At 40.4% G+C, this 11087-nt stretch overlaps 1 protein-coding gene across 1 annotated transcript; it reads left to right on the top strand.

Moving 5' to 3' along the window:
• The first annotated feature begins 5713 nt into the window (after positions 1-5713).
• On the top strand, positions 5714-9383 carry slc5a3b (solute carrier family 5 member 3b). The gene has a single exon (XM_067257836.1). The coding sequence runs from the start codon at positions 5772-5774 to the stop codon at positions 7893-7895; it is 2124 nt and encodes a 707-aa protein (XP_067113937.1). The 5' UTR covers positions 5714-5771; the 3' UTR covers positions 7896-9383.
• The last annotated feature ends 1704 nt before the right edge of the window (positions 9384-11087 follow it).

Raw genomic sequence — 11087 nt, 5'->3', positions numbered from 1 at the left:
TAGTGGGTACTTCAACGAACAAACTTCAGGAATCATATCATACTCGAAATATTATGATAATGCATTTAAGCTTCATTTTTTCTCAATAAGTAACCAATACATTACAAAATGCAGATGTTATCAATGTCACCATAAATCAATAATATGTCTTAACCTCGTAGTCTGAGTGTGGATTTCTTATTTTCTCTTGCAATGATCGTTTGTAAGGTTTCGCATCAGAAACAAATTACACCAATTTTTAAACGTCTTAAGACCTGTTAACGCGGTATTTTCTGCTCCAAACGTCTCAAGACGTTCATAATGATCATGTTAACAAGGTATCTGTCATCTTAAAACGAACTTGTGTTGTCTTAACACCAATGATAACCTTCCATATTGTGGGGGTGTGGCTGTAGTGGAAATGTACTGCAGTGCGTTGTAACGAGAGAATGGAATTGTACTGTGGCGTTGAAAGCCAAGCTTTACAAAAGTAGGAAATTCTGTTTATTGGAAGAGATGATGTTTATAACTATTTGTGTTTTTAGGTTAGGTTAGGTCTTGGGTTTCAAGAATAAAGTTCTCAATATCTTCTCCCCTAAAAGGGTAATCCACACTATTGACGTCTGTCAATTACAGTCCTAATTCAGAAGATCCTGCACAATGCTTTATTATTTAACTTGTCAGGCTAAAGGACTATACCAAATTAAGGCTCTAAGCAATATTTCTAAGAGCGTTGCCAGGATGTATAGGTAAGCTATATTGACCTCAGACTTGATCCGACAACAATACATGTTATTAAAAAAGATCATGCAACAGTGTATTTTCTGTAAGGGTGAGTCAAGGATAATGCTAATATTTAATATAATAAATAAAGTTGCCACGCCAAATTCAAAGATAAAGAACAGTTCATTATCATACTCATACTCTGTTTTTGGTATTCTACAGAGGTAGAGAAGAAAAAAGAAATTTGTGGACTCCATAAATTTCAGTAGCCTAATCCAACCGTTTCCAAATTGCAGCCGACTGATATTTGCCCAAACCACTGTAAACAGATTTAAGTCCTAGCATCCCCTACAGTGAGTTAATCAACAAGGGTTTTCTAGATACTTCTAATCTGGCCATGCATGTACAAATCCTGACATCATGTGCCTGTTCCAATCAAGTTGGGATTAACGTCCTTAAACTTGAATGAACCAGTTGGGGATGAAACTGTTCCATAAAGGCCAATTCTAGTTTAGGCAAGATAATTGCATGGGCACGGTATTCTTAAGCAGCCAGAGGTAGAACGTGGATGCAATCCACCATTGCAAAAAGCAATAGGCCATGTAACCTCTCCCTCAAAGTTCTCTTTAAGTAATGTAGCCTACCTCATCCACCAAGTGAAAGAACCAGGCATTATTGACATGAACAATAGCTTACATAGGTTGAGGTCTTTTTTGTAGACCTTTAGGCTTCTTCATTAATTAAAAAAACCATTGGCCTACACCCACTGAACACTTAAGTTTAGGATACTTTTTCCTTTTCCCCCATTGTTTTAAATTTACATTAACATTTAGTCATTTAGCAGACGCTCTTATCCAGAGCGCCTTACAGTAAGTACAGGGTACAAGTACATTCTCCCCAAGGCAAGTAGGGTGAAGTGCCTTGCCCAAGGACACAACGTCATTTGGCACAGCCGAGAATCGAACCAGCAACCTTCTGATTACTAACCCAATTCCCTAACCGCTCAGCCACTTGAATCTTAAATAGCCTATAGACTAGCCTACATTTTAAACATGGTTTCTGCATCAGGAAAATAGATGATAGGAGTATATGGATTTAGATACTAGATTAAATGTTTATATATTTTTTGTTTAACGTAGATTAATTCATGTGTTAGGGCACAACTTTTGGTGTGTTCACCCCAGGAACTGCTCTTGATAAAATGTAATTGTGGTCCATCAAAGTTGATATCAGATTTTTGCCCCTGAAAGAAGGGTTATTCAGGGTGGCGAGTGGGTGTGCTGAATTTGTAGTCACGAGAGTCTGGTACGTGTGGCGTCAAGTAAACCCAGCCCAAAATTCGAAGCTACCCGCCGATGCTTCTTTATAAAAGGGCTGGATTCGCCCTACTTTGTTTAACCATCAACTAGGTTGAGCCTACCTGAACGGCAATAGCAAACAAGTGACGAACAATCAAGAATCAGACCATCAGAGAAGTAGCCTACATACCAATGATAAAACCTAGCGAGAGGCGTCATTTGAAAAACGGCATCTGTACAGTATCATCATCATCATCCTGAGCAGCATATAGCTAAATGGATTTGTAAAGCTGTCATGAACGTTGTAGGCGACTGTACTGGTTATCAATGGTGAGTATTGGTGTCGTCTGTTTTGGAAGTCATTGTTTGACTCTGTAATAAAATCTACTGCTAGCCTATATGAACATTTTGGTAATTCCGCCTCTGACATTTGAGACAGGAAGAAGTGTGTGTGTGCTTTGGCTAGCCGTCTCGTCATGTTTTTACACGGGATAATGTGCAGTTCATACGCAGCATCGACAGTTGCTCCAATAAATATGCTATGTAGCATAGCTCGAAGCATATGTTGCAAGGGCCGAATTTGATATGTTCAACATAGCCTACATCCTTCTAGAATGTTCAAGTCTTACATCGTAGATTGTTCCTGGATAACGAATCCGGCCTATTTCCATATTCAAACGTGCATTTTTACTTGTATAGGCCTACGTTAGTCTACAAATTTCATATTGATTCATTAAAACATCCATTTGTGCATAGCCTATCCATTAACAATCGAATAACAAGCTGTTAGCAAGATGTGGCTCTACTTATGTGTATTGACGTATTAATGAGTGCGTTACATGACCATGAGAAACCCGATTACAAGCAATTATCGGTTTATGCCAATAATACGAGTGCACTCGTATTATTACACATGTGTAATTAGTCATGCGATTACTCAATAAACGCGTCTACATGATTCTTTTTATTAATCGTTGTATGCTCCACGGAAAAAAACTTGCACCACAATCATCCTTCTGCAACAGTGTCGCCGTGTCTTCCTATGTTTCATTCAATCAACACATTGAATCCTACTAGCTACATTACAAACCTCTGCTCAGCGTCTAGCTAACAACTTTGTTGCACGAGCATGCTAACACCACAATAAAACGTTAAACAGATCCTCTCTCCGTGTTAGAAACTAATTTTGCTTTTTGTTTGAGGATAGTTTATTGTATGATGTTACTGTAAACAGGATGTTTCTTTAGGTAGCCTATTTTATGCAGAATCAAATGACAACGGTGTTCATGTCACTTTTAATAGTAACGGAAAGTAGACGACGTCGTAATCTTATGATTCAGGCACCTACGCTCAGTAGGCTACGCTAGCTTTACCCATCACAAAATGCAGATGTTTTTAATGTATGTGATGCTTTATTTGAGTAGGCTAAATAGTTTAATCATACGCGCTGTGACTTCAAAACAAGTGGCAGACATGCGCAGTTTCCAAAAACCGCAAAAAAGCCGAGTAAGGTGTTCACATGCATCAAAGAATCGAAAGATATGGCAAAAATCCAGGTGTCTTTATAGGGTTATGAATAGCCTATAAGCCTTACCCTGACCTGAAAAAAGATAAAGATGTTCACATGATACGTTTAATAATTGCATGTTTGCCATATCGGGTTATGATCGGCGTATTAGCGCACTCAGTGACGCGATTTGCGGAAAGTGTAGGCTAATTGATAAAATGTGGCAACGATTAAATGTGTCCTAAAGACTTCCCAAAGCCTACATTCTAAAAGATTTCCCTCTAGAAATACCAAGATAGTGGCTTAGAACATTAATGACATTATCTTTAGGCTAATAGAGAAGATGTGAGAAGCTTTCTTCTAACTTAAAGGCAGGGTAGGTAAGTATTGCAAACCTAGCAATTTTGGCTTGAGTTTGAAACAGTGTTGACAAAGAAATCTCACCAGAAGTCGCTACTGACTCTCTGAAAAGTAGCTCAAGTGGTTAGTTCTAAATAATAATAAGACTTTATTTATATTGCACATTTCATACAAGAATTGCAGCTCAAAGTGCTTTACATAAAAACAATATTATAAGTAATAAAACCCTTCTGAACACAGGCCGCAGTCTTTGCGGCAATCCAGAACAATCTCAGACCTTTTGCAGAGCATTCCAGAACCTATGTTGCTCAAGCCTTTTGATTCAGATCCTAAACACACAATCTCAGACCTTTTGCAGAGGTAAAAAAACATGATGCCTGCTTTGGAATATTAGCCTACATTATTAAGTTTGGTGTTTTCATGCAAAACAAACAGATTGCATTTTGATGTAATATGTTGATTATGGGTAAATTTTAATTGCATAAATTTAGATCTGATACAGTTGCTCCAAGTTTCGTGCCATTTAAAAAGGATTTATAAAGTTTAATTCAGTCATTTGGAAAAGAATAGTGCCTTAAAACATTTCCATAAAAATATTTATGGAAATGTATTTGGCTTACCCCCTGTTATTAAAATGTATGTACTTGAATGTACTTTTATTTTAATTTTTTTAATACTTTGTCCGAGAATACTGCTTGGTTTTTAATTTGAAGATTGATGAATAATAACAAAAGCTTGCTAGATTTGCTAAATTGCTAGATTACGTGATTACTTAAATGACGGGACAGGACACACACTTTCTTTGGCAACACGGATGTAATTAGTTATTTTCCTGCTGCTCAGCAACGAAAGTGGACTTTTCCGAAGTAGCAGAAAGTCGCTAGATGTGTCGCTAGTCACTATATGAGATGTTTTGTTGCTAGAGAAGTGAAAAGTTGCTAAATCTAAATATCGCTAAATTGGCAACACTGATTGGAAAGGTTTCAAACCAAAATATCCCATCCCCTCCCTTCAAAGCCACTACCCCAAAACACATGAACTCGCTGCCTGACTACTGCGGGAGGTAAGTAAGTAGACAGATAAGTAACCCGTCCAATCATTTCATTCGGTACAAAAGTCGTCCAGTGATTGGTCGTGTTTATTACAGTCCTGCGACGCCCACATATCAGATTTAATTGTACTTTTTTTTACCTTTAGATTTATTGGTTACTATCAGGATGTGAAGTTTATTTCAGCAAATATGATAAAAAGTCTTCAACATTTCCTAACCTTCCTTTAGTACTGTTTGATTTTAAGCATATTTAAATATATTTTTAAAGAGTAAGTCAGGGAATGAAAATGAATTCTAGTCATAAATTGTGACAGGATAAACTGGGCATTGAAATGGAGTGAGTAAGATAAGAATTGTTGAAGGAGCTCATTTAAAAAATATATATTCTTATTGACCTGATTATTATTGTGTTTTGTGGTGTATGGATGTTATGCTCTATAAAGTGATCCGTTCAAGCTGACCCTTTAGGGTCACCTTAAGGTTTGGCTTTAAGTTGCAAAGCTTTACCTTTCTTGCTGTACCCCCTTTCCTATCACAAAACTCTAATCAGGTTTTTGTCTTTGCTGTCTTGCAGGAATGTTAACTCTAGGCTTTACTAAACAAGAGGCCTGCAGCAACTTTGCCCTAAAACTAAAACATCAGTGCTGGAGGAGAACACCCCTCAAACGCAAATCTAATCTAAATTCAAATCTATTGAATTTGACCGCCTAGTGGATACAGCTTCCATCCAGACAGCAAACCAAAGAATATAGAGCATTGATCATTGATTAAGTTCAAACTTAGCCTTTTTGTGCATGGTTCAAGAGATTTCTCATATTTCTTATAGAGGTTTTGTTGAGTCCTGGGAATAAAGATGAGTCCAAAGATGGAGGCTTGGGATATTGCCGTTGTAGTGCTCTACTTTATCCTGGTACTGGGTATTGGCTTCCTGGCCATGTGGAAGGCCAACCGAAGCACAGTCACTGGATACTTCCTGGCAGGACGCTCAATGACCTGGGTGGTAGTGGGGGCATCACTTTTTGTCAGCAACATCGGCAGCGAACACTTCATTGGTCTGGCCGGTTCAGGAGCAGCCAGCGGTTTTGCTGTGGGTGCCTGGGAGTTTAACGCCATCTTACTGCTACAGCTGCTTGGTTGGGTGTTCATCCCTGTCTACATCCACTCTGGGGTTTACACAATGCCAGAATACCTGTCCAAGCGCTATGGGGGCGACAGGTTGAAGGTGTACTTTGCTTGCCTGTCTCTTCTGCTTTACATATTCACCAAACTCTCTGTAGACCTGTACGCTGGAGCAATTTTCATCCAGGAATCACTGGGCTGGAACCTGTACCTGTCAATTGTCCTACTCATCAGTATGACTGCTCTACTCACAGTGACTGGTGGACTGGCGGCTGTTATGTACACCGACATGTTGCAGGCGGTGTTGATGATTGGTGGAGCCCTCAGCCTGACTGTCATTAGCATGCATAAGGTGGGTGGTCTAGAGGGTGTCAGAACCAAATACATGCAGGCAGTCCCCAACATAACGGCCATCATGGCTAGTGGGAACTTCTCTTACTCCCCCTCCTGTCGAGTGGAGCCCAAGCCCAACTCCCTGCGCATTCTACGAGGCCCCCTGGATGAGGACATCCCCTGGCCGGGGTTCCTTCTGGGCCAGACCCCGGCCTCTATTTGGTATTGGTGTGCTGACCAAGTGATTGTCCAGAGGGTGCTGGCAGCCAAGAACATTGCTCATGCAAAGGGTTCCACTCTCATGGCTGGGGTCCTGAAGGTTCTCCCCATGTTTCTCATTGTCATCCCTGGGATGATCTCCAGGATCCTGTTTGTAGATGAGATCGCCTGCATCGGGCCAGAGCATTGTTTGGCTGTGTGTGGCTCCAAGGCCGGCTGCTCCAACATTGCCTATCCTCGGCTAGTAATGTCCGTAATGCCTGTGGGACTGCGGGGGCTAATGATGGCCGTGATGATTGCTGCGCTGATGAGTGACCTGGATTCGATTTTTAACAGTGCCAGCACCATCTTTACCCTGGACATCTACCAGACCGCCAGGCGTGGTGCATCCCAGAAGGAGCTGCTGCTGGTGGGTCGTATGTTTGTGGTTTTCATGGTGGTCATCAGCATCGCCTGGGTCCCTGTCATCATCGAGATGCAGGGTGGACAGATGTACCTCTACATACAGGAAATGGCTGGCTATCTGACTCCGCCCATTGCTGCCCTCTTCCTGCTAGGAGTCTTCTGGAGGCGTTGCAATGAGACGGGTGCATTCTGGGGAGGCATGACAGGGTGTATGCTTGGGACGGTCCGTCTGATCCTGGCCTTTATCTACCGGGAGCCTCCCTGTGACAAGCCTGACGAGCGGCCATTTTTTATCAAGCACATCCACTACATGTATGTGGCGGCGGGTCTGTTTTGGCTCACTGGGTTGGTGGCGGTGGTGGTCAGCCTCTGCACTCCCCCACCTGATAGGGAACGTGTCCTGACCACCACTATTTGGGGGCTGCAAAAAATCCGGAAGGTTCTCCGGGATGACCGGGAGGCGTCTTACCGGTTTACAGAAAGGAGCCCGGTACACAGTACTGGCAACGGGAGTACCCATAAGGACCTTCCAGTGGATCTGCGTAAAGACCCATGTCTAGACGGGGCCAACATCAAGCTCCTTGTCCCATCTATTGAGCCTAAGACCCCCAGCACCACAGGGACGACCCCATCAACTACACCTGGTGACCAACGTGATAATAGCCACGAGGGCTGCCTTGAAGACAAGGGAAAGGGGTTCTGCCTGAAAGTGCTCAACCAGGTCAGTGGCAGAATAGTAGGAGCTAAGGAGGGGATCCCATGCAAGTTTTCAAAGGAGGACGATGAGGCGTCCAATATCATGATGTTGTACGAGCCTCCGAGAATCAAAATGTTCCTCAACCTGGGTCTGGTGCTGGTGTGCTCCCTTGGGGTGTTCCTGTTTGTCTACTTCTCTCTGTAGTTCCTTCAGACACCCTAGGGACCAGCGGACTGACTGACAGAAGGAGAGGGAGTAGTTATTGTCTGAGTTGTTATTTAAGCATCTTTCTGACTTAAGTCCTCAAATGCCTGGTTTATAATGTACACAAATGGGTTATGATAAAAAAAATGCAGGGTAAATATAGTCACTTGAAACTCTAAACAGGTATAGGGGTACAGAGCCTTCAACTGTTTACATATTTAAATCAGTTGGTACCAGTGGCTTGCTTAAGTAAATGCTTTGAAATTCGATATCTTCCACCTGTTTCATTACTAAAGGGTCAAACTCGATCATAAATTGAAAATCCTGGATTTGTAAAGTGCTAACTGATATTCCAGAGAGGATTTTGATTTCACAGAGTAGTTAACATATATGACATCATATATTAACATATATTAAACAAATACAACTGATATTGGTTGAGGATGTTTGCCTTAGGTAATATATGCAATATGTATGTGTAATAAACATGTACAAATATGTATACAAGCACATAATGATGGTGTTTCTGTGCTAAAGTTATTATGGGAAACACTGAAATTAGCTGAAGCCTAATGAACACTAAGCCCTCTAGTAACCCATTCTATAGAGATACTTTTGTGTCATAATTGGACTGGACTCATTTCTGCTAATAATTGTTGCTGACAAACATCACAAGATGTTGATATGGTGTGAGAACATCTGTTTAGTCCAAGCTTCATGGGCTTGTTCCGGTCGTGGTTTTTATTCACTGTTGTGTTTGTAATCCAACTGATGCTGTGTTTGGTGTTAAGCCTTTATTAATGAAGACTATCTCATAGTTACACTATTTGACAAGACATTCTTTACGGTCCTTTAAACTATTCATGAGCCTGTATTGTGGTTTTTCTTGTGTGATGATTATTGTTTGGAACTTAGTTCATGAGTTTGCATAGTTAACATTGGAAGGCTTTTATTGGTTCAGTTAATATTATGATGTATATGTTTGTGAGGGTATTGATTTCAGTCTTCTCTTCACTATTTTGTCCCCCATCCCCCACACACACACAAAATACTTGTATAGTTTTTTTCTGATAAGTATGTTTTTATAAAAAAAAGAAAAATACATTTTGCTGCGCAAAATCTCCTACCAAATGTGTCTTGATTTGCAATGCATAGACTGTGTTTTGTGTCTTCTGAAATTATATAATGCACCAAGTTATACTCGGTGCATTAAATTTGCCCCATATTAAAAGATATGTGATCAATCAACCTAGTAGTACATTACATATTTGGGAAATCATTCAATGTCCTTAGACTGCTTTCCTACAGAAGCATACAGTAGCTAAGTTTAACTAGAATAAAGTTCCTGTTTCCAGTCTGGAACAGGCTGTTTAAACCATTGTCTTTGAAAGTCACCAGAAATGGCTGAAGATCTTAGTTTTATTTTTTCTATTAAAAATAATATATATTGGTATTTTTATGGTTTTCAGATTGAAAATTAATAAAAAGTTCCAGCATTTTAAAGATACAGTCCATTGTTTCCCTTCTTGATTGATTGATTGTTAACACATGGAAGTCATACCAAGCCCACCTGTTTAGCAAATGACTGTGTACTGAGGGCACCCATTTCCACATCACACCACCCAGATTACACTTGAGAAAAACCACAACCAGAGAGTCTATGAGATCAACCACTTTAATGTCTAATTTCTCTGCCTACCTGCTCCAGGATTGTGGTTATCCGTAAACTAGCTTCATACATGTTTCTTTCCTCTTTACATCTCAAAAGATTCATTCTGAAGGTCTCATTCAACACTGAAGAAGAGCGTAGAGTGACAGTAGGTAGACTGGAGAGTGTGAAGCTGACATAACTCACTGTAAATACATGCCTATTTGAATGATGATCCTGTTCTTGGTAACATACATTAAGCAAGTTATTGTTTGAAACAGGAAGGGATAGGCCAATTCAGTGCTTGTATGTCCAACCAACACCAACCTTTAAAGCACAATCTAGAATTCTTACGGTGACAGCTAATTCTGGGACTTTTAAAATGATGAACCAGTTAAAAGGGGACAAACAGAGTTGAAATGATTATCATCTAGTCCATCTCATATGATGGAAAATCACTTGTTTCATGCATGTTTTATTACATATACCGCTTCTTGCATGGATGCAACTGACATTTATTTTAAATGTATGTTACCTGTGTCTACCTAAATTACCCAAATTGTTAACCTGTTGAAAAATATCAAATTCACAACAAGAAGAGCACTGGTCCTATATGTCTGAGTATTTCATTAAAATCCTTCTAAGTCAGTTATTTATGGATGTTGAAGACGTATTAGATAACACCCAATTGCTGTGAAAACACCAAGTCAATGAAATGAATCGCCAAGTACAAGACAAAATCTACATATTTATTATAGATCTATAAGGTGCAGTTGTCTGATACACTTAAGTTGATCATCTCAGAGGACTGGACAGAGAATACAGAAATCAAGGCAGTTAAATAGTATCACAATATGGGGTCAACATACCAACATAGCCTTTGCAAGCACAGAAAGAAGACACTGCATGCTAGATAGCTTTTCAATTAAAATAAAATCAAAATGTATTTGTATAGCCCTTTTTACAAGCAATGTCACAGAGGACTTCACATACGCCCACTGCCCTTCAACCAACCTAAACCCTCAAGGAAGACGAGGAAAAACTCCCAGAAGAACTCATTAGAGGAGAAAAAATTTAAGGAACCTTGGGAGGAGCTATTGAGTGAGGGATCCCCTCCTCCAGAGACGGTTGGTGAAAGAGAGGTGCAGAACACAGGCTTAACATAGTCATACAACAGGGAAGTGTCAATAGGTGTTGAAAAACCAAAATACAGTGTTCAACTAGGGTCAAAGTGGATAAATGTCATTTTAAGGAGAGGTAGGCACAGGGCTGGGGAACTGTGATCGGCGCAGCATCACAGGCAGGTGTATGAGGGAAAGGACCTGGAACTTGCTGTTGTCCATCAGGGAGAGCGATGTCCACTTGGCGATTAGATCCAGCTTTGGCAGACTATCACAGATCGATGTCCACTGGCGACCAGGCAGATGCTGACAGTTCAAACCCCCCACACCACAAGGGAGGTTGTCTCCAACTAGCAACAGTAACAATATACAGTAACAGGTTTACTTTATTTGTAAATTCAAGTTATATGATACCTATTCAGA

The sequence above is a fragment of the Osmerus mordax genome, chromosome 2 (assembly GCF_038355195.1).
Source record: "Osmerus mordax isolate fOsmMor3 chromosome 2, fOsmMor3.pri, whole genome shotgun sequence".
NCBI lineage: Eukaryota > Metazoa > Chordata > Actinopteri > Osmeriformes > Osmeridae > Osmerus > Osmerus mordax.
Note: the sequence above shows the minus strand (reverse complement) of the source record. Positions and strands in the feature narration are given on the sequence as shown.